At 40.6% G+C, this 24774-nt stretch overlaps 3 protein-coding genes across 3 annotated transcripts; 1 reads left to right on the forward strand and 2 right to left on the reverse strand.

Moving 5' to 3' along the window:
- On the reverse strand, positions 1 to 2531 carry dusp2 (dual specificity phosphatase 2). Its single transcript, XM_034118489.1, has 4 exons — positions 2144 to 2531; positions 1694 to 1815; positions 1327 to 1546; positions 1 to 839 (listed from the first exon to the last, which is right to left on the reverse strand). Exons 1-4 carry the CDS (start codon positions 2529 to 2531, stop codon positions 622 to 624), a joined length of 948 nt encoding a protein of 315 aa, XP_033974380.1. The 3' UTR covers positions 1 to 621.
- Positions 2532 to 3997: 1466 nt separating this feature from the next.
- On the reverse strand, positions 3998 to 14127 carry LOC117472482 (izumo sperm-egg fusion protein 1). The gene is made up of 12 exons (XM_034117690.1): positions 14033 to 14127; positions 13707 to 13801; positions 9906 to 10169; positions 9647 to 9721; positions 9453 to 9536; positions 9317 to 9337; positions 9104 to 9193; positions 8799 to 8926; positions 8452 to 8602; positions 7502 to 7667; positions 7052 to 7121; positions 3998 to 6375 (listed from the first exon to the last, which is right to left on the reverse strand). Exons 3-12 carry the CDS (start codon positions 10108 to 10110, stop codon positions 6355 to 6357), a joined length of 1011 nt encoding a protein of 336 aa, XP_033973581.1. The 5' UTR covers positions 10111 to 10169; positions 13707 to 13801; positions 14033 to 14127; the 3' UTR covers positions 3998 to 6354.
- A 90-nt stretch (positions 14128 to 14217) lies between these two features.
- Positions 14218 to 24541, forward strand: LOC117473067 (myogenesis-regulating glycosidase-like). The gene is made up of 6 exons (XM_034118542.1): positions 14218 to 14284; positions 16809 to 17277; positions 18279 to 18810; positions 19532 to 20336; positions 21719 to 21837; positions 23858 to 24541. The coding sequence occupies exons 2-6, from the start codon at positions 17009 to 17011 to the stop codon at positions 24203 to 24205; spliced, it is 2073 nt and encodes a 690-aa protein (XP_033974433.1). The 5' UTR covers positions 14218 to 14284; positions 16809 to 17008; the 3' UTR covers positions 24206 to 24541.
- Positions 24542 to 24774: the final 233 nt, after the last annotated feature.

Below are 24774 nucleotides of genomic sequence, written 5' to 3' on the forward strand. Positions count from 1 at the left end.
TTGTTCTCCAACATGTTTTAATTTAAGTGGAAAAAACAGCAGGAATCAGCCAAACGATAAAGTGCAGTAAAAGACAGTAATAATGCTAACACCGTCAGACATACTGAAATAATAATTAAAAATAAGATTCACATGACAAAAACATCTTCTTCCAGCTTGAATGCACCGAGTGTAATCCATCTCAGGATACAGAATGATACCAAACCAACAGAAGTTATTGCATTTCTATAACTTTCACAAATAAACTTGAGTCTTCCAGCATTGCCTTAAGTAGTGTCACAGTGGTTGTAAATGTGAAGGAATGACTGCAATATAAAAATAAGACAGCCCTTACAATGATCAGGCACATAAGTCAAACACAATACCAAGACACACACACACACACACTCAACAACCAGGCCCCATCCCCTTGAGTATAAACAATGTCAGGGAAGTCACCCGATTGCTGCTCCAACTTGCTGGCTCAGAATCACAATTGTTCATAACACCTTTATATTACCATCTGCTGTTTTTCAGTTCCTCTTGAAAGTAAAAGTCCAGCTTCCCCAGCCTTGTGATGCCAGCAGCACAAGTAGCTTTCCTCATAAAAAAATAACAGTCATATAAAATGTGTCAATGTCTTCATCCCTGGCACAGCACGTCAGTTTCAAACTGCAGCAGCTGTCCCATGAAGGCCAGGTTGGGGGAGATGACCTGGCGGCGTTGCTTCACAAAGTCGAAGGCCTCGTCGAGCTTGACGCGCTGCGTGTGCATGAGGTAGGCCAGACAGATGGTGGCGGAGCGGGAAATACCTGCCTGGCAGTGCACCAGCACCCGACCACCACTCTGCTTCACCGAGTCTGTAGGCGGAAAGAGGAAGACAGATGAGCACAGTGCTTTCCATTTCACATTGGTTTCTCTGACATCAGTGGAAATGTATTACATGCAGAAACACAATTAAAGCTTTACACTGAATGACCAAAGATTTAAGTGCAGTCACCATGAATAAAGTGAGTTCTTATGAATAAAGTGAGTTCTTATGAATTCAACTCTGTGTTCAACTTAACTAAACTTGATAAAGGTGTCAAATAAAAACATAAACACAGCTGTCTTCTGCAGCCTAAGCCAGTTGTTTTGTATTCAGGTGATTACACTGTTGGTCCATAAGACTAGGCTACAGAATGAATTTCAGTGTACAAGCTCATTTTTTGGGATATTTTATGTTGAATCAATGTTAAAAAAGGTGACTCACTAAACTAACATGAGACCAATTCATTGTGTGCCAGGTGGGTCTTCTCATTTTGTTTCTTGACATTAAGCAAATATTGAATGTAATAATGAACTCACCGATGAAAGCGATGGCTGTGGAGAAGCAGGCTCCGATGTCAGCAGCCAGATTGTCCTCCACCATGAGCTGCAGATACTGAAAATCCCCCTCATAGAAGTTTGGGCATGTGGAGGAAACGTTGAGCACAGCAGTGATGCCCGCTGCTGCAAGGGTCTCTCTGCGGGAGGAGTGGATGGCACTGCCCAAAAACAGGAAGGGCAGCAGCTCCACCGGACCATCCTACAATTTACAAAATCATAAAAAAGGGTCAATGTTTATAATTCAAGAATAATCAAGCGGTCTTTTTTTCCACACAGATTTTTGATGCGAACTCTTGAATCTTTACATTTATTGTCTAATAGCTCAAAAAGATTATTTTGAATTTACCCGATCATATGCTGGTGTTCTCCGACCCGTCACCATGGGCTCTGGTTCCACTGCAGAGAGCTGACTGCAGGCTGAGCTGTAACAGAGCTCTGGATAGGCCTCCGAAAATCCCTCCAATCCACCTTAAAAGGGAGATAACATAGTATTAGCCAAGTTCCAAGCTATCACTAAAGTCATCCTTAAAAACAGTTATGCATGAAACAAGAAAAATGTTCTGGTAAACAAGAAAAACAAGTGTAAGTATATAAATAACTTTTTTTTTAAATTACAAATTCTCAAGTTTTTAACCTTAAGGTTTGATTGTGGATATTTAAACTGTTAGACTATATTGTACTATAGATATATTGTTCACCATATAGCTCATGTTTCCAAGTCAAAAAGTACAACAACTCAATTTTAACAGTAGCCTAAAATATTTAGTTGGTGCGTAAAAGCAGATGTTAAGTGTACCTTGTAGGAAGCAGATCTGCGTGTTAACCTCGTTGTGCAGGGCGGTGAGTAGCATCTGCGCCACGCTCTCCGGCCTCAGCTCGGCCACGGAGCGGCTGCTCTCATCCACCACCACCACCGGGGAGAAGTCCCCGCGCCGCAGCCGGCCCAGGAGCGCCTTGTCCGGTATGAGCCACTCCAGAGCCACCACCGAGCTCTTGGATCTACGGCGCATCATTGAGTTCCAGTTGACGTTTCGGGACTCGCAAATGTGCGCAAAGGAAAAATTGAGGAAGGGTCTGCAGTCGAGCACCACACAGCCAGCAGAGGTGTACTGCTCCATGGGGGTCCTCAGGATGTGAACCAGCTCATTGCTACTTATCTCCAAAGGCTCACTGCTTGAAATCATGACTGCAAATAATGTGTTTAAAAAGATTAAAAAAATAAAATAAACTATTTGTTCTAAGCAACAACAATTCCTGTGGGAATTCGAAGAGATTGATAAAAGTAAGTTACTTTTGGTGATGATATTAAAATCTACTACAAATGTATCAAGAGAGCACTTGTTGAATTCTCCGACAGGTCTGTTAAAATCAACTGTAGATTGAGAGTTTCATTGATAACAGCTGGGAGAGGGGCGTGGTCTCCGATACCCCGCCTTTGTTTTCCACAGAAGGAACGACGTCAAAGGCGGAACGACCATATATGGCCCGGCCGTCACTCCTCATATGGACACTGACGTCAAGTCAGATTTTCCTACCGCACACGTGGTGGTTTGGGGTTATCCTGTGTTTTTGTGTTGAGTGACGTTATGCTTTGAGTTAAACCCTCGCTGCCTTTAGAGATGATTTATTTGGGTTAGATAAACCTGAGCTTCTCTAAACTACTGCCTTCCAGCTTCTGTTTTCATGAAGATCACACACTAGAAAAACACTTTCCTCTCAAAGCTTCTACTTTGTTGCTTTTCACTTTCAGTGAAAGTTAAATGATGCACAGATACATTGTCAGAACCGGACTGATTGCCTTGTTGCTTCTCTGCTGGGAACTCATTCTTTCTTCTCTCATATGACATTACACTGAACAGAAAAACAAATCTCTGCCGTCTAGGCAACAGTTGCCCATTGCCAGTGGCGGCGCCAGAGCATTTTTGTTGGGTAATGTATGGTAGGGCTAACCCATACAGTGGTGGTGCTCAAATCAGTATTTGCAATGTAATTACATACACGCTATATCGCCCCCCTTGACAGTGAAACGCCACGCGTGAGGTTTAGATTATTTCCCTGTCTCAATCAAAATGGAACTGTATGAAATAAAACGGCACATTTGTCTTGTAGTAAATAAAAAGGAATCACTGTGAACGTGACGTATGATAGTACACGTTGAAGATCCAATGGGGATACTGAATGGCGGTTTCGATTGATCTCAATCAATAAGGCATGACGCAGATCCAACGTTGCGTTGCTCTGATTGGCTGAAGGTCTATTCAAATTGCATTCGGAGGCATTTTGATCTGACCGCGGCCGCGCTGATATTATAACGCCAGAGAATTTCCACACCTTTAGTGTATAAAACTCCCCCACTACTTAGACTATTCCTTGCACCCCTCTTATAGCATAAGCCCGAATGGTCTCAACCATATTGCATCAGTATGGTGCACTTGTTGTTACAGCAGGATCAGTTTGTGTGCTGTGGACACGACCCGTATATTTTCGCAATCCGTGTTCTCAACATTTAGCATTTCGCTTATTATTTAATTGAATTTGCATCACTTTTCATGGTGGGGCTATGGTGGGGCTATGGTGGGGCTAAGCCATTTCTTGGTATGGCTGTAGCCTACCCCAGCCATACCCTGGCGCCGCCACTGCCCATTGCACTGGTTATATCAGATACAGCATTTTTCCTACTTTTTGTACAAGGATTAAGGCCTGTGCCAGATATGGATTACGTTGTTTAAACAAACAGACATTTTATTTAGCACATAGGCGAAGTGTAAAGTAACTTAAACAATCCCATAATTGTACTACCATGAGTTTTCATAAACTTACACTTTGAATACATTCAATTACACTCAAACCATACGGCTGGTGATATTCTATTTTTTTTTATCTCAACAAATCCGAAGAAGCTAACAAGACAAACAATCTTTTAAAATGTTACAAAAGATACTTAATTTGTTTTAAAAGCTTAATAAAAAATTATAATAATTTACAAAAAAATGCTCTGAGTAATACTCTACCTTTTAATACAAGTTACTGAAAGAGGAGTGAACAGTAACTTAATTGGGGAACTTTTTAAGCTGTGGAATTGGTGCACAAGCGAGCATGATGATTTCACACAAAATCAACTACATTGTACTACTTGTTCATTACACTACGGCTCATCAATTTGCTTTTAATCGTTCTGGACAACAATGGAGGTCATGGAACAAAAGAATAAGATATATCAAAATGTGTTCCATAGGATTGATGAGGAAAATATATAATGTCCAGACGTATAAATTCAGTACAGTATTATACTGTATAATTTAAAGTAATGTGCTGAAGAAGAATAGGCCTTTAGCTAAGCAAACAGGATATAAATTGTGAGGCACTTTTGTCTCATACATTTGGTAGAAAGCTTTCTAAAAAAGGAAACAGCATAAAACAAATGATTGAAATATGTCTTTATCAAACTCTAAAGACCATTAATGGTAAAGATTACAAAGGTTGGTAGGGTGTTTTTCTTAATGTTTAGGTGGTTATAAGATGCCCCTTTGACTCTTTCTTGGTTACCTAAAGTCCTAAAAACCAGAGTGATTTCTACTTTTGTGTTTTTGTCTGTCATCTGCTCACTGGTTTTAGGGGGGCTCACTAGGGGAAAAGGGATGTTGCGGTTAGTATTTTTTGGATCAAAATGTAATAAAAGGTGTGGGTGACAACGTTGTCTACTTAAAGTTTAAACAATACCCACACGCCGATCAGGTACATTTGCTTAATGAAACTTATTGATGATTTAAAAATGTTTACTTATACTCAGATCTTTATTATTTAATTATAGAGAAACACTTTAGATTATAGGTGTTTTAATTACATCTCAAGATGGTTTTTATTGTGTTTTAACTTGAGTATTGCTTTCAATTTAACTTGTCTCAATCCTACATGAGTAATATTTAGTTTTCCTAAATGTGGCTCCCACCCCTGGATACAGTGGGTACACTCATTGTCCTGTAAGTAACCCACAGCAAAACATTCTTCAGTGTGGGATAGTTAATATCAAAGTGTAATCTGACGCCTTTGTCTTAATTTCCTCACAACCCACGTTAAAATGACCCTGCCTTCCCACATACGTCTCCCACTCAAACCTCTGACTCTACTTTCTTCTTGTTCCCATTTCCTTCTTTCCCTCCCTCAGCCTGTCTGCTGGCCCCTCAGCAGCCCTCCCACTTTGTCTTGCTCTCCCCCTGCTGAGGCTGCGTTTTCACTCCACACACTGACTTGGGTTAACAGTTTATCATGGCTGTCAGCAGAGCCGCTGAGCATGCATTTACTGTAGCCTCAACCTGCACTTTAGGGCTTGAACACACACATTGAGGTCTGTTGAGTAGGAAGAGTGTGACATGACTGTCTCTGTTTGAGGGTGTTTAAACAAAGATTTCTTTTTTTAACATTCGGCTACATCACAAGAGTCCCACAGGAAACAGCACTGCACACACACATCCTGTCACCATGCACACCCACTCTCACCCCTCCAACTTTGTTTCATTTGTCATAGCTAATAACACAAACAGACTTCCCTGACTCAAAATGTTTGTTGGAAATTACCCTGAAAAACCTGAGCAAAGATGAATGATTTCAGAGGTGACTAAGTTACTTAAATTCTGGATGCAGTGACTCATACATCAATCATTCACTAGCTTTCAGTTTTCTTTGGTTAGGATGTTTAACTTTTCTAAATTAGCACATCAGTCAGTCATTGTAGGCAAATAATCAGCCAAAAATAAATCTGGCCTGACATGATGCTGAGAGATGGGTGTGAACTTGTTGTTATTATGTCTATTGTAGGAAGTTTGACTTTTCTATTGACAGCGAGCTGAAGGTGCTGAAAATAGCTCAAGGCATGAAAGATAAATTGCTTCAGTGAGCAGATTATACGCCGCCTGACAAGACGTATAGAGGTGATGACGAGAAGGCAATGGAGATCATGACAGAACTTGTGTAGGTAAAGATGACTACTCTTTGAATCAGCTTGTGTCATCAAAATGTAGAGAGGGCAGACTGTAGGCAGACGGAAACAGAGAATAAAACATCTGGTGATGCAATAAAATGGTAACTTCAGACTAAGAACATTATTGGTAAAGCAAAAATGTGCCCCTTCTCTCTTAGGTAAATACACATTAAAAGAAACCCTTGTAAAATATCTGCAGCTAGCCTTCCTCCCTGCCGCCCACATGGGGATTATCCAGGATTAATTGGATGGCTGGAGCTATTAATCTCTGAAAAGAACACTGTAAACCGAGAGATTTACCTCGTCCCTGATTCCTCTCATAAACGCCCACGTGACAACGCCATAACTCCATATTGGGGGAACGTGACCCCGCTTGGGTCAGATCATTGATGTGTTCTGGCAAGCGTAATCTAAATGTTACGGAAAGTTGAGACATTTCTGGGGGATTTTTAGTGGGTGTGTGTCTCTAGTTTTATTACAACACGCACTTTCTGTTTTACGAGTGAGATCACAGTGTCTGATTCATAATGATTGATTGAGTTTTTTTCATTGCTTAAGACAAACAACATATCAACATGTTTCTCACTTCTGTGGAATTTCTACTTGGCTCTTTGTGTCGGGAAATTTATTTAGCTTTTAAGAGAAATGTCCAACCTGTGTTATAAGTGAGTAAAACTTCCCTGCCTGTAATGTGTGTATTTACTGTATACAGTATCTTTATCACACCGTGTTTGGTGTGTTCTTCCTCTCCGTCCTCCTCGGCTCCTCTGTGGCTCTCCTTTGACCCATCATCATTCTTAAAAAGATTACAAACAGTAATATTAAATTAGGTCCAGACCTAACACAAAGAAATAACAGCAAGTGACCGGATTACCTTGTTCGTGTGTTTAAAATCTAACACATTGACTGACATCACTTCCTGTAAGAAGTGACCATTTTTTCAGAGAAAACCGCTTAATTGAAAACAATAAACATATTTATAACTAAAATAAGTATGTCTCATAAATCATGATTCACTCCTGCAATATATGACTACTGTACATGGCCACTTCCTTTATCTTGCATCATTTTTAGTTTGTCATACTCTGTGACTGTTACGTGTCACCGCTTTCACACCCACCCCTTCCTGCTACCCTCTATCTCTCTTTCTCCCCCCACCCACTTAATGTCTCTCACCCCAGGACAACTGTGAGGCCTATGATCGCTGCCAGACTCATAGCAGTAACCATGGCGATGAGTGGCACCAGCAGGTCTTCAGGATGGAAAGTTGAGTAGTTGTCTCCGTGAGGCGGCGAGGGCAGCGTGACCACGGGTCGGAGAGTTGGGTCAGGCACAGGGGCGACTGTGAAGAGGGAGGAGGGCAACCACAGAGAGATGAAATAGTAGAGTTGTAAAAACATCTTTCTTTGGAGGAAAATATAGAAGCAGGACATGGGGTGACAGGGGTTTCCACACTGTCACCAACCTGCTGAGGCCGTGAACGTTTACAAAAAGCTTTCTCTCAGGGAATATTTATTTTGTTAATTTAGCAGGCAACTATAAGCATAAGGTACATATATCAACATGTTTTTTATGCATCTGGCATTGTTTTTTTTGTTTTTATTTGCAATAAATAGCACATTTTAATACAGGTTAACCCTGTGTGCTTTGTTTTAAATCCATTCAGCATAATGAACATCAAATAGGCCAAAAGAAAGCCCACCTAGTGAATAAGAAGAAAAACACCAACCCAGTTAAAGAAATTCATACATCCTGCATCCACTTAACCAGCAAAAAGCACAGACACACACATATGCAGTAAATAAGTATAAGCCATTAGTTTAACTTTTTCAACATTATGGGAATTATTTGTTTGAAAGTAACCATTTCAGAATTCGCCTGGATATCCTTTAACATCCCCATGGCCCTAGAGTCTAACATTTAAGGAGCACTTAAACACCAACAGCGAGACATTTGATCTGAGTGTTTAATTTACTGCCATTATATAGAATTAACAAATGTTTATTGGAGTATTTTTCTTCTTCTATGTTTGAACTGTTAAAAGTGAGAAATTGAGCATGTGTTGTTGCCTTTTGCCCTTTGAGCGACAATTTTCTGTGATGTCATGTATAAGAGCTGTACCCTACCAGTGAGGAGGAAAGTGACTCGGTAGAAAACGGTTCCATTACGGCCTTGCAGAGAGCAGCGATATGTTCCCTGTTCAGCCACATGCAGCTGGTTTAAGACCACAGATGAGTCGTCTGTCACTACCAATGCTTTGAAGTCACTCTCGTTCAGCTGCACACACATTAGGAAGTGATAGTTGTGAGTTAGTGGCTTGGAGTAAATGTGCATGTACATGATGATTGTGTTCATCTAAAAAAGGAACATATTGTAATACACTGGAATAAGGAAGTGTGCAAAGTGCTTGAAAGTGCTAAACCCATGCTGTTTGTGGCCACCTTTCAGGAAGAGATAGTGATTGCAAACATACTTTTTTAGTTCCTGGCACACCGGGGGCCCAGGAGTAGTGATACTCTGTTTTTTCCAACAGAATGCGATGCCATGGAAGGAAACAGTTCAACACTGCCTGCCCCCCCTCCTCAGCCTGCACTGGGTAGTCTACAGTGAGTGAGAGGAGAAAAAAGAGAGAAGCTAGACTCATTTGCGTCAGGATAACTTGAATAATATTTTGCAGCACCAGTGCCTCGCTTAGGAACCGATTACAGAAGTACGTTCATCCCACACCCACTCACCAACATCATGCACAAATATACACAGAAACAAATAAAGATATACCGCCACAGTTCTGCTGGCCTGAGGGAGAGGGACAGACGTATATCTGGTAGCGGCAAGAGAAGCAATCCATTACTCTTCGTTTCAAAAGCCCTGAAAAACCATACCACACACTCATGTCTTGTGAACATGCACTGAATATTGTACACACACACTGTTCTTCAACAAGGGATTAATACAGATACAGAGGGGAAGGATCATTAGAACAAAACTTACCACACTTGTTGGGGCACAATCCTAAAGGAAGACAAACGAATGCTCTGTAACTAATGCATCCTATACATGACAATGCCTTACACATGTGCCCTGCCTCACACTGTGCAAAACACATACTAATATTCATGCCAATTACCATCCTGGATGAATATGTCCAAGTGTTTTTCTAAGATCTTCCTGCCCTTCTCCATTATCTGAATGGCTTCAAATGTTACAGATCCTTTAAAAAAGAGCAGACTGCCTTAGAAATCTTGTCCACATTGAGTTTGTTCCGACTGCTTGTCTAAAAATAGTCAGTGATGACAAATAAAAACTTATTATGTTTCTCACCAGTGTGCTGGGTTTTCAAGAAGCGGTGAAATTCACTCTGGTACTCAGTTCTGACTCTGTATAGAGTGGTGGGATCTGAGCAATGAGCAACAGACAATAATATGTTACTGATCTTTTTTAATATGTCACAGTTAAATTATAAAACACTATAACGGAAAGATAGAAAGAACATATGGGACATATTTGGCTTAATAAAATAATCAGCATACTTCACACACATGCCATATTGTTTTTGTGCTGAACCAAATATTGATCTCACCAATAACTCCTTTTCGCTCCTGGCTGGTCTCTCTGTAGGTCACATATGCATAGTCACAAATCTTTTGTATTTCAATCTGGTCGTTCACAGAAGGAGCAGACAGGACAAAGTCCTCATGTAAGAGCCTGATGCTTCGGTCGCACTGCAGACAGGCCTTTGCTGCAGGGACACAGCAGAGCAGGGACACCAGCAGCACCAGCAGCATCTGCCCTCTGCACCCTGACAGTCAGTCTGGCTCCTGAGATATTTCCACCAGTGCAGCTTCTGAAACAGAGTTGCCAAATACTATTAGTGCTTCTACAAATATCACTAATACGTTTGCACTCTTACCACAAACAGTAGTTTTTCAACTGAAACAGTATCACAAGTTCTAGTGATATTCCCATCATGTCTTTTTTTACTTTTACCATGAGCCCATGTTCTTCCTTGCCTTAAAGCCTATTAAAAATATGATGGGTTAATGCTACCATCATGTTTTCTGGGGTAAGTTTACAACATATTGTAGTAAACAGTGTTGGAAGAAGTACTTAGATCCTTTAAGTAAAAGAACAATCATCATTGTCATAAATTACTCTTTAACAAGTAAAAGTCCCAATTCACTATAAAAAAAAGTACAAAATGGTTAGCATTAAAATGTACTTAAAGTACTAAAAGTAAAAGTACTCATTCTGCAAAATGGCCCATTTCAAAATAATAATAATAATAATAATAATAATAATAATAATAATAATAATAATAATAATAATAATAATTTCTTTTAATTGTCAATAAATTGTTCTTGGTCAATTTGGACCAAATGTAGTTAATTGAAACAATGTGTAGTTTAGTATTAAGTTTAAGTACTGCATTATACCATATCATATTTGTATATGTGTACAGAGTTCTGTTAAAGTTCAATTAATGTAGTGGAGTAAAAAGTATGATATCTGGATCTGAAATGTAGTTGAGTAGAAGTGTAAAGTAGCGATAAATGGAAATACTCGAGTACAAATACCTCAAAACAGTAGGCTACTTAATGGTAGGGTAGGTAAGAATGGAGAAACCAGCTCGAGTGCGCTAGAATTTGAAAGTACACAACCGGAAGAAATCTGCCCCTTCCTTCAGACTTCCTTACAGAGCCCCTCCTCCAACACACACGGACGCGCACATGACCAATGAGGGCACGAGATAAGTTTGTGCACAGATGGAAGGCTGACAGGCAGGTAGGCCATCCAGTTATTTTAGCCGGGCCGGCTAAAATGATTGGTCGTGCTTTTTACAGCACCACGACTTCCACAGATGAATTTTTTGTATGTATTTATTGTCAAAGCATTTAATGTTCAATTGTTTTAATGAGCATTTTGTGTCCTGTGGCTCTCTGTTTGATTCTGTCACAAACTCTGCATCTGTGAACACCACAGTCTGTGACTCTGAAAAACGTGTTTTGGAAAACCCTTTTAGTTTTACTCCTTTTACTGTTGATGTTGTTCGTGAAGCTTTAACCAAGTTAGATCCTAAGAAACCGGCCGGCCCGGACAACGTAGAACCTTTCTTTTTAAAGATAGCTGCAGATTTTATTGCTCCACCTCTCACTACTCTTTTTAACCTCTCCCTCAGCACAAACACAATTCCAAAATTGTGGAAGTCAGCGTATGTCCTGCCTCTACTAAAAGGAGGGGAGGCCACTTTATTAAATAATTATAGACCCATCTCTAAATTATCAGTTCTGGCTAAGGTTCTTGAACGCCTAGTGAGTGAACAGGTAAAGGTGTTTTTATGTACAAATGACATCCTGTCTAAACATCAGTCAGGCTTCAGAAAGCAACATAGCACCATCACTGCCACAATAAAAGTGGTGAATGATGTGGCGAGTATTTTAGATAATAAGCAGAGTTGTGCAGCTCTATTTAGTGACCTGTCCAAAGCGTTTGATACCGTCGATCATCGCATCTTAAAGCAGAGGCTACTCAGTATTGGCATATCCAGCCATGCAGTAGGGTGGTTTGTGAACTACCTCTCTGAAAGGTCCCAATGTGTTCATTTTGATGGGCTGCCTTCTGAGTGGTTAAACATTACTAATGGTGTTCCTCAAGGTTCTGTTTTAGGTCCACTTTTATTCTCCATCTACATCAATAGTTTAGGTGAAAATGTCGATGGAGCAACCTTACATTTTTATGCGGACGATACCGTTATGTACTGTGCAGGTCCCTCCATTAAGGAGGCTGTTGTTGAATTGCAAGCTGTTTTTAACATTATTCAGACTCAGCTCTCTGAACTAAAGCTTCTTTTAAATGTTGATAAAACCAAGGTAATGCTCTTTTCAAAAGCTAAAAAGACACCAGAGCCTGTTTTAGATATTGTAACTACGCAAGGAATAAAACTTGAAGTGGTTACCTGTTACAAATACCATAGCATCTGGCTTGATGAATGTCTCACTTTTAAACGTCATGTCAATAACCTGCTTAAAAAACTGAGGGTTAGGCTAGGTTTCTTCTACAGGAACAAGTCCTGTTTCTCGCTCGAGGCCAGGAAAAGGCTAGTCACTGTGACCTTTTTACCTGTGCTGGACTATGGTGATTTGATTTATATGAATGCACCTGCCAATTGCCTGGTCAAGTTAGATGCTGCGTATCACAGTGCACTGAGATTTGTGACAAACTGTAAAGCATTAACCCATCACTGTACCCTGTATGCAAGGGCTGGTTTGCCTTCGCTAACTGTACGGAGGCTCAGTCACTGGTACATTTTTATATACAAAGCCATGTTAGGGAAACTTCCATCCTACATCTGCTCCCTGATCTCACGGCGAATTGTAAGTGGCTACTGCCTGAGATCGCATGCTGTGGTTTTATTAAATGTGCCAACTGCTAGGACTGTCTTAGGGAAGATAGCATTTAGATGCGCAGCTCCACTGTCTTGGAATAGTCTGCAATTGAAATGGAAACTGAGCAATCTGGTGCCACTAAATGTTTTTAAAGCTCGGTTGGATGCTACTCAATCGGAAGCTGTTGGTACCTGTTCATGTGGATAGTTATGTAAATTGTAATCCCTGTAATGATGCTGTATGATGTCCTTTTTGTTGTTCTGTTTATGTTTTAATGTTTCATGTGGAACCTACTTGAGCAGGTCTCCCTTGAAAAAGAGATCAATGATACTCCTGGATAAATAAAGGTTTGAAATGAAATGAAATGTATTCATTGCTATCGGGATGTTAAGAGCATTCCATGGAATATAACAAAAAGTGTTTCTGAAGTGAATTACTTACCCCACCTACAATACTTGAGAAAATGTACTTACTCAAAAGTTATTTTACACCACTGAGTATACAGTATTGTTTTTGTCAATTTGGTTGTCGAAATGTTTAATACACATTTATATATTTTGGTTCTGCTACTAGTTTACTGCTTTTGTTAAAAGTACTAAGGTTAACTTCTTTATACAAGAGCTTCTAGTATGCTACTTGTCAAAGCTAATGTTACTGCTACTATTGCTATGCTAGGTTAGCTTAATTCTGCCACCAACGTTGCACATAAAAAGAACAGTTATAACGTTAACTACTAGCAAAATAATTGTACCATTGTATACTTTAGCTGGGACCGTTTAAACTTCTAACGAACTGATATTACAGTAAATGGAGTAACAGGAATATGTGCATTGCCTCAGAAGATAAACAAGGTTTCTAATATAGGGTAGGCCTACTTGTTTCACATTGCCCTCTTGTTCCGTCTTTGAGCTCCTATGTTCATAGTGTTTTGCTGTCACCCAGTGGCAGAAGGCATGTCTCAGTCACAACAACATTATTTTTACTCCAGATGATCTCACCTCTGTAGTTTGTTCAAGACAATCTGTGCAACCCTGCTCCAGTGTGCCAGATTATCAACACACTTGGTGAGAGTACACTCAAACCGTCTTTTCACCTTTCAAAGTAGTCATAGACAAATAGTTAACAATGAAAAATTCAGCTAGGTTAAATCACTTATATTCACACACAATATTCTGTAGGTTAATAAAAACGGATACAATTGTGTCTTTCATTGGCCTATTTGAAATGTTTCCATGGGCAACGCTAGCACATTTGATTAAAAACGCACACGAACAATCATTTTAAAATGATGCCCATAGCCTACTAGTAATCATTAGTTACCTACTTTATCCCTGCCCAGCTGAGAGTTTGACAATTTCAGTATCTGAACCAACTTGAAAGCTAGTTAGTAGATTCGTCTCTTTTACCATGTTCTCACACTACATTTCCCAGAAGCCCATTGGATGAGTGACAGATTAATTAACGAATCTTTGTGCTTGGGGCGGGACCGTGAAACTTCAAACCGCTCTGCAGCTGCGCATTGTGGTACTGCGCTCACAGCTGTGTACACATTGACCCCAGAGAGTCAGATGCAGAGGTAAGATAACTCTGTTTTTATCACCACGTTGCTAGAAACCACAGTTTTAAATGTGTTATCTAACTGTTTTGTGTCTTATTGACATGGCTAACTAAGCTTTTTAGCGGTGAACATGACCGTCTCCAACCACATTTCTGACAACTGGTACGACCGGTTACAGTGTCACTGTATGCAGCGACAACAGCGATATTCGTGTCGGAGAGTGCTTGTGGGTTATCGATCCGACACTGGCACATTAGTAACGCTTGATACTTTAGTTATACTGAGTCACATCGACACTATTGTAGAACATTATATAAACAAATACATAGCATCTGGAGGCGCTGTATGGGACCATCATTTCAGCAAAGTCAGATGAATTGCATGCAGTGTAATAGTTTGATAGCTTCAACTAAAGTGAACAAACAACAATTAGCAGTCACTATGGAGAAATCTGTTCCTGTGTTTGTGAGCTCGCTGTTCGGTAAGAAAAATGGATAACCCACAGAGACCAGACAATAGTACAGCACTGATCAGAATCGATACTTTCTACTGTATATCAAAACACTGCATTGCATCCATTTGGTCCCCATAAGCAACAACAATGAATTTCTGGTCACAGTGAGCAGGCCATTATCGTTAACTAGAGTATCCATAACATAATAGTTATTGCTTCATAAAACATTGTGTGTGCTGTGCAGTGATAATTGTACAAAAAACATTGTTTTATGCCTGTTTCCTGATAAAGCAGTTAGCTATAATATTTGGGACTTGAAAATTAAACACTTTCCCAACACAATGTATCATAGAATTGCTTTGAACATCAAGGCAATCGATTTAAAAACTCAATGAAACAAGTTACAAATGATGGTTGAAACAGGCAGTGCAGTTTTTTCTGTAATTCTACACACAGAGAAGGTAAAGGATGTAATTCGAACAGGGGGTTGTGTAAACTTTCTCAAAGAGGAACACAGGTCACGCAACAGAGGTTCTTGCTTGGTATGCACTTCAAAAATGTCCTTTTCTCCCTGCACTGCAACACTGAGGCATAATGATACCTGTTGCAACATTAAATATGGTTCTGTTGTAGATGATTGCCCTTTGCTATATCTGAAAACTATAGGCCTGCTGCAGTGCCCTTATTGGAGGTTTGCTACTTTTTTAAATATTATTTACTCAATCCCAAGGTGCTTTTACTTGAGGGATAAATGTCATTTAACTATGCTGACATTGTGTTTCTGATCAAAGCCTGTTTTTATGGTGTCACTGGTTCTGTTTCTATCAGTGCCAATGTGGCTTCACAGCACCTCTACCTACCATTTACCAGATTAAAGCTTGTGTGCTCTCTCTGTCTCTCTCTGCTGGGGACACTGCTGCTGCTGAACCACTGCAGTAGACACCTGGCAGCAAGTGAACACAGTACAGTAACATATAGCTATTTAACTTGTAAACAATATACCAACGTGGTGGTGGTAAATATACTGTAGCATCACTGAAGGGAAGTTAGATTGCTTATGAGTAACTGTCTCATGCAGAACTATTGTACACTATATTGTTTTAGGGTGTATTAGAGCATGCAGTGTGGAGAGCTCTAAAGCTATTTATAACTTAATTTATGGAGACTCAGTGGTAATATTAGAACTGGATTGTCAAACACCCTCTGTGATGTGGGTGACAAGGGACCAACAGTGGATTTGTATGTACTACATAGCATTATTATGTAATTATTATTAGGGCTTCAACTACAATTCCTTTCATTATTGATTAATTTGCCCATTATTATCCAAATGAATATATTAACGTTTTGGCCTATACCTTCCATAAAAAAAGTGAAAGATGCCCAAACAGTTCCAAGCTACTCACTTTGAATGTCTTGTTTTGTCAGTCCAAGATACTCAGTTTAACATGATATTAAACAGAAACAGGGCAAAAAACCCGTCATATTTGAGAGCCTAAAAACAGCATTTTCCGACATTTCTGCATGAAAATGTATTGATTATTTATATTGAATAGTTGGTAATTATTTTTCTGTTGATTTACTTTATGATTGTGGAGGACATTCTTAAGAGAAACTGATAAATGATTCATGGACAAAGTTTGTCTTTTGTTATATTTAATAAAGTAATAAAGAAAGTCAATATACAAGTGAAATCAATCCCAAATGTAGGAACAGAGCTACTTCATCCTCAGTGGATCTGCACCCAGAACACAGCTTACAGTCACACTATATAGTAGAGAGAATAGCCAACTGGTCCCACCCTTAAATTCCATTAGGCATCATCGAAACATCCCCACCATTAAACCATAACACCCCCTCGTCCTAAGCATTTGCATATCCCCCTTTTACACTTCCTTTTGCCCTCCTGAAATGTAAATCCTTAGCATAAAACTAAAAGGCAATCAGTGTATAAGACTATATGTTTTAAATGATTATATGATAATTTGACACGACAATGATGTATGACTTTCTTTGTATTGACTTGATATAAATTGAGCAAAAAATCAACTAAATGTAGATCCCTGTCTCTCTTTATTCATCTTGCAGGTTTGGACAAATCATTCAGATGGAGGCATTGCTCAAGATCGACAGGTAGACATCAGGCTTTCCTTTATTTCTACTTCTGTCAGTGTGACAGATATTCCATTTTCAGTGACACTGACAGCGAGTTCACTACAGCTGTCCACTCCAGCCACTCTTCCTCCAAAGCTGCTCTCCTGCACACCTCCTTGCTGTAAATCTTCAGTATGTACCAGATTGTGCCGGTGGCTCCTGGGGAGCAGCAGACAGTCGGTGGTTCTCCCATGAAGAAGAAACGGTCTCATGAGGGCCGGCCCATGGTGTTAGCAGGCCTGTTGGGCTGTGTGTTGGTGCTGGCTGCTGTGGTGTCCTGGTGCTACTACTCAGCGTCCCTCCGTAAAGCCCAGCTGCTGAAGGCCGAGCTGCTGGACCTCAACAAGGACGGTTTTATTATTCATAACATGACGGGGGCTGTGGTCTTCAGTATGACCTTCAGGTACGTTTACTGTGGGGACTATTTTCATTCTTTATATATATTTTTATTATTTATTATACATTTCTCAGTTTGTCTTACCAACGCTCAAAACCCCAAACACATTCAATTCAGAATAAAACAAAACAAATCAATGGAGAACATGCTCCAACATAAAATTGATTTAAGAAACTGGCACCAGAGATTCTTTGTCATTTTCTGTTTGGAAAGTGACTAGAAAGTGACAATCTAATTAAAAAGAGATTACTTTTTATGCAATCAGTGAAATTTATTTGCATTTATTACAATCCTTGTAACACAAAAAAAGTCAATATCACTTCTTTAAGATGGCGCATATCTATTTAAAATAATATATAAAATATTAACTGAGATCATCTTTTCATGTTAAATACACTATTCATCAAAACATATAGTGTCTTTGACAATCAATAAGTATCACAACACATAATATCGCAGGACGATACTGTTATTATAATTCTTTACACTTACTATGTTGTAGTTGCAGATGACATTTCTTCGAGCTGGAATATGCACATGATAACATCTATCCTGCTGCTGCCATGGCCATTTCAGAGCAATCAAAATACAATCAAAATAGGAACATTAATTAACTGTTTTCTGGTGAATCAGATACATCTTAGTTCAGAGTATTCTTGTACCATATATCTTTTTTTTTGCCTTGGCACAGTTGTTTCTCTTTCTGTGCTGATTTGTACTAAAAAGCTGCCTGTCTGCAATGTGTGGATGTTTAATGGAAAGCCACAGGAGGCAGACACATGATTACATCCTTAGGGGAAAGTGATTTGGTCAGGTCCTTTATCAGCAAAGCTCACATTCCCAGAAATAGCCATGGTATTTGCACTCTCAGTGAAATACAGTAATGAAATGTAGCAAACAATATATTTCAATTGCAAAGTATTCTCACAATTATTTGGAAGTTACAATAGGTGCTGTGCTTCACAAGTTCATTTATATGTTATAACTGTGTTGTTGCTGCCTTCCAGGTCTGGCACTCTGGATCTGGACTCCTGCTCCAAAGAGGGAAATATCCTGAGCTGCACTCAGTCAGATTCTGGCAAGCTCAACTTCTTTATCCAGACTGTTAGACCAAAGGACACTGTGATATGTTACCGTGTTCGCTGGGAGGAGCTGCAAAGTAAGCGCTCAGTGGAGCATGCCATGGCCTATAATGACTCTCATTGGTATGGAGGGGCGGAGACAGCAACACAGTACTGGCCTATCAGGATACAGGGAGAAAAGGAACCTGAGCCTTTCATCACCAGCGATGTCTACTCCAATCGAGATGCTTTTGGGGGTATCTTGGAACGCTATTGGCTGTCTTCAAATGCGACTGCCATCAAGATTAATGACTCAGTGCCTTTCCATTTGGGCTGGTCAGAGAAGGACAGGACCCTCAGGTTCCAGGCCCGGTACCAGGACTCTCCCTTCAAACCAGCAGAGGGACAGCAGGCCTTACCCGAACTCAGCTACAGAGTGTGTGTGGGTTTGGATGTCACCTCTATTCACAAATACATGGTAAGTAATGACATACTGTGGAATTGTAAGTTCACTTGTAACAATAACTTATTATTGATATAAGAGCACTATACAGTAGTTAAGTCTGAAGTGTTTGCTTTTGAGATTGTTTGGGGCAGGGGGGAATTGTTTACACTTGGATAAGCACTTAAAGTAAAAAGTAAAGAAAGTTTAAACAAATTTAAAAGAGCTAAATTGGAGTGAAGATGACAGGAAATATCAAAGCATAATGTATTCTTAACTGATATATTACAGAAATATTAATTATGAACAACTCTGACAGTTGTTGACAAATTCATGTATCTACCAAAATCTAGTTTCTAGTTTCTACATTGTTTGTTTTTGCTTCTCTCTTTTTTATATTACAATAAAGTGAATATCTTTGGGTTTTGGATTGATGATAGTACGAAAACAGGATGCTTTAAGGTGTAACGTAGGACTCTGATAACTGTGATCTATACTTGCAAAACATGTATTCATTTATAAATAAAAATGGCTAGTTGCTAAAGTTACAAGGACTTGAATTGAGATTAGTTTTGATTTCACACCGCTGGAGACATCTTTGCCACGTAGTATTTGAAGTCAAATTCTGACATTTTGGGGGAAATATACTAAGATGAGAACATTATTATCACCAAATACAGCAGTGGAGCAAACATTTCCACTGTAAATTGTTGCTGTGAATATTCCTGCAGTAAGTGTCTGCATTTGTTGTGCTCAGGTGCGTCGATATTTCCCAAAGCCCAGCAAGGTGCCATCCCCTGAAGTGTTCAAACAGCCATTGTGGTCCACATGGGCTCTCCATAAGACAGCTGTGACTCAGGACAAACTGCTGCAGTACGCCTCTGACATCACCGAGCATGGCTTCACGTGCTCCCACCTGGAGCTGGACGACCGCTACACTTCAGATTATGGAGAGTTTGACTTTGACCCGCAGAAGTTCCCCAACGCTAGCGGTATGTTTGACAAACTCAGAGAGGACGGGTTTCAAGTGTCGCTCTGGACTCATCCTTTTATCAACTATGACTCCATCAACTTTGGTGTTGCTGTGGAGAAAGGACTGTTTGTGCGGGAGCCGAGCGGAGAGCTGCCTGCTCTGGTTCGCTGGTGGAACGGCATCGGAGGAATCTTGGACTTTACAAACCCAGAAGCAAGAGAGTGGTATTCCTCACATCTGCATATGATCAAAACTCGCTATGGCGTCACGTCCTTCAAGTTTGATGCAGGGGAGTCAAGCTACCTCCCACGCCAGTTTAGCACCATGGTCCCACTGTCGGATCCCTCCACCTTCACCCGCCGCTACACAGAGATGGTCATCCCGTTCAGTGAGCGTGCAGAGCTGAGGGTCGGCTACCAGAGCCAGAACATCTCCTGCTTCTTCAGGATCATTGACAGAGACTCTGTGTGGGGTTACGAGCTCGGCCTCAAGTCCATCATCCCGACTGTACTGACGATTAGCATTCTGGGCTACCAGTTTGTCTTACCTGATATGATAGGAGGGAACGCATACCCCAACCGCACCACAGGTATGGTACTCCATAACATATTTCTACAGAGGCTGCGAACGAATAGTCCAACAAAATTAGGTCCTATGCCCTTTCCTAACCACTTTACCTTAACTTTGATTTTAAAAAGTCATGAGGTCAAGAAAAGATTTTGAGAAATTCATTCCTGGAAAAGACAACTGCCTGTTAAGTGAATCGGACTGCACTAATGCTAGGATGGGTGGATATTATTGATGTGCGTCACTTCAAATATTAATACTAAAGGGATGGTGGGATAGCTTTATTTACTTTCCTTAAATATAAAATGGTCTAGTGGAGCCTTTGCTAAATTAGAAAGTAAGCATTAAAGGTCCCATGTCATGGCCATTTCTACTGATCATAATTCCATTGTTGAGGTCTACTAGAATAGATTTACATTGTTCAATGTTCCAAACTCACATTGGTTTCTCATACAGCATGTCTGTATAGTATGTGTATTCACTCTCTGTCCTAAACGGCTTGTTCCTGCCCCCCCCCCCTATGAGCCCACTGTGCTCTGATGTGTGTTTATGTGTTACAATGGCGTTTGTTAGCAACCAGAAAATGACACCTGTAATGACAAACAGATGAGAATGCTGCGTGGGGTCTGGGTGCCGTGTTGACGGGAGGTTGCGGGGCTCGCTGCTCCGCCCTTTGAGGCTCGAGGAGCGGCCAGTGTGAGCTGGGTTACTGGTGTCAAGGAAATGACCCCTGTGTGGGGTCTGCGAGACAGCGAGAGACCGCGGAACTCAGCCTGAGCACACACACACAGTGTGTGGCGAACTGTGAGTGGAGATCCACGGAGTCGCGGCTGAGAAAAGATAAGGCTGAGTGAGTGTGTGTGCCGGCGAAACTCCGCGCAGCACCGCTGCTGAGAAAAGACAAGGCTGAGTGTGTGTGTGTGTGTGTGTGTGAGGAGCTCCACGGATTGGTCCATTTGGACCTGGGTATGGTTACGTCACCATACTCAGGAAGAAAAAAATGGAAAAATGAAAATCTCCAACGAGGCGTTCTGGGGCAGCATAGACAGGTATTTTCTGTGTTAGAGTTTTACTCGCTACAGGGTGTACTTTGAGGGTTTGTGACTTTGCAGACCGTGTACATGCATAACAAGCTACATAGCACATAAGGGGACGGGTAATAACCAGAAAAGCATGACATGGGACCTTTAAAGCACCTTTCTTTAGTATTTAGACAATTCCAACATCTCCCATCATGGCTGCCACTAAAATACTTCCTGGTCATTTCGTCAAGTTATTAACCTTACAAACAATACAAGACTACTCCAACATTGCCTTGGGGTCCAGAGTTGGCTTTAAGTAAGACACATAAAGATATTGGATATGGTTTTAGTGTACTTTCTTACATCTGTTTTGTATTTTTAGGTACTTCAGATGGCAAAAACGTTCTTCCAGACAGAGAGCTGTACATCCGATGGTTGGAGCTGTCTGCTTTCATGCCTGCCATGCAGTTCTCTATACCACCGTGGGCCTATGACAATGAGGTAACCCAATTCAAACCACTCTAGGTAGAATTTGTATGTGCAAATATATTTCCATTCATGTGAAAGCTTGTCCACATCTTTGATGACAAGTTGTTAAGTCAAACAACTGAATTATGATTCCTGCTTATAATAGACTTTCAACAATGTACTGTAGATTGTTCTCTTTAATTATTTTTCTTACATTTATAAAAAGCACAACGTTTCAAGCCAGAATTAGCTCGACACTAGGAAAGCATGACAACCATTTAATGTATTATTGACTAGATGATTAATAAATGTAGATAAATGGTACACACATCTAATAATAGTAGGTATTACTTACTAACCCCTCGTCCTTGTCTTACATGTATTGCTATCAGAAATCTAGAAGAAAATGTCTTAATAAACCAGCCTCCATGCTATGGGCTCAGAACAGTCTCATAATACACACATGCACACAGAAGGATTCACACTTGTATTTCATGATCCGCAAAAGGATTCACACTTGTATTTCCGGATCCACACTTGTGTTTTTCAATGCACACACAAATGTGTTCCGTTTCATATACATGTAAATAAAATCCAAATACAGAAAAAAGTTTTACATATGTATTTTTGATCCTCACATATTTGTTTTCCGTTTAAAACCGCTGCACCTGCAAACACAAACCGCTTTCTGTGCATGGATCGCTCTGCATTCGTGTGTGGGTTTTTTGAGACTCCCCTGACGGTGACCCGATTCGTACTTGTAATTTTTTCTATCTATAGCCAATCAGATGTCTCCTCAATTCTAAGCCAATCACATGAGCGCGCCCCCCACAAGGGTAGATTTCTTGCGTTCATGACGTAGCGCTTCATGTACGCATTTTGCGCTGTCCGGAGCTGACAGGTCCATGGAGCCTGCCTGCAGGCGCTAATCTCAGGACACCTCCACTCTCAGTACATTACCACTTTCCGATCAGGAAATGCACGCAAATACAAGCCTTTATATTATTAAGGTACAGTGCCACTTTCCGAACCATTAATGAATGCTTGTGTACACAAAAACGGCAGGCAAAACTGTTTTAAATGTGTGTTTCCTGTATGGCGATCAGCTGCTTTATTTATGTCTGTATGAAGTTGTTGTGAGTGTGGAGGTTAGCTTAGCCTAATCGATCAGTGCACTACGAAGCCAGTGCTAGACAGTGAACTGTCAACGGGGGGAGCCCCGCCGGTCATTATCGGCCGATATTCACTCTTAATAGTTTGATCGGTGCTCTCTATAAAGGCCGATCAGGAGAGCTGGATCTGATCGATATGGACATAAACGCGAGTGAAGTTTTAGCGAGCTGCATGAGAAACTGACGGGCTGTCAGGAGAGAGGGAGGGAGAGAGGAAAAGAGATGATCCTTACTCCCGTGTTATTATCCGGTCATAGTCCGGTAATTACCTAACGGAAACGCTGCTACACAATTCTTATTATTATTATTATTGAAACATGACCGGTAAGTTTCAAATTTGTCCGGTAAAATTAAATTCTGTCCGCGGAAACCCTGCTCCGGACTACGCAAAATGCGTATATGAAGTGACATGAACGCAAGAAATCTACCCTCGTGGGGGCGCGCTCATGTGATTGGCTTAGAATTGAGGAGACATCTGATTGGCTATAGATAGAAAAAATTACAAGTACGAATCGGGTGACCGTCAGGGGAGTCTCAAAAAACCCACACACGAATGCAGAGCAATCCATGCACAGAAAGCGGTTTGTGTTTGCAGGTTCAGGGGATTTAAACGGAAAACAAATATGTGAGGATCAAAAATACATATGTAAAACTTTTTTCTGTATTTGGATTTTATTTACATGTATATGAAACGGAACACATTTGTGTGTGCATTGAAAAACACAAGTGTGGATCCGGAAATACAAGTGTGAATCCTTTTGTGGATCATGAAATACAAGTGTGAATCCTTCTGTGTGCATGTGTGTATTATGAGACTGTTCTGAGCCCATACCATGCAGCTCTATTAGGCTAACTCTGTATCTCTGTGTTTTGACCTGCAGGTTGTACAGATAGCACAGAAGTTCACAGAGCTTCACAAGACTCTGGTGGCCCCAAGGGTCCTCGAGCTGGCAGGCGAGGTCCTTGACACAGGAGACCCAATCATAAGGCCCCTCTGGTGGATCGCCATCAACGACGAGGCCGCCTACAAGATCGACTCCCAGTTCTTGATCGGGGATGACCTGATGGTGGCTCCGGTGCTGGAGCCAGGGAAGCAGGAGAGGGACATCTACCTGCCTGCCGGACGATGGAAAAGCTACAAGGGAGAACATTTTGATAAGTGCCCCATGTACCTCACTGACTACCCCGTGGACCTGGACGAGATAGCTTTCTTTACATGGGTTCACTGAAGACATTAAAGGCACTTAAACTCGCACACACATTCTGTTAGCACACATGCCAAGAAGCAGCAGGAGATGTTTGTTGTTCAAAGGGAAATGACCACTAGGGGAATTCACTGCAATCTTTTGGCAAGATGAACTACATGTCTACTCTGCGTGTACATATTAACCGTCCACTCACAGAATAACAATGACATTTGTGTTCACTCCTAATCATCTTGCTCCATCATTAAGCTGATCCTCATGTGCCTTCCACAGCCAATAGTAAAACCGATCTCAGATTGTATCGTCACCTTGTCTTCCACCAAAGCTAGTATGGTTTAATAACAACTGTGCCAGAAGTAATCTCACTTGTGTTTTTATTGTGGCCTGAGAGGGTGGGGCACTGAACCGGCAATACATATGCACTCAGAGGGCATCCCTAACCTTATGTCACTATTACATGTACTTATGTTTGAGCTAACGTGCATTAATTTGCATTGAATTGACACTAACATGTGACTAATTTCTTAATTACATTCTATTTATTAACTTATTTTCTTTCAATTTGTTGGATAGTATTTTAGTGTATTAACAGT

The sequence above is a fragment of the Trematomus bernacchii genome, unplaced genomic scaffold (assembly GCF_902827165.1).
Source record: "Trematomus bernacchii unplaced genomic scaffold, fTreBer1.1, whole genome shotgun sequence".
NCBI lineage: Eukaryota > Metazoa > Chordata > Actinopteri > Perciformes > Nototheniidae > Trematomus > Trematomus bernacchii.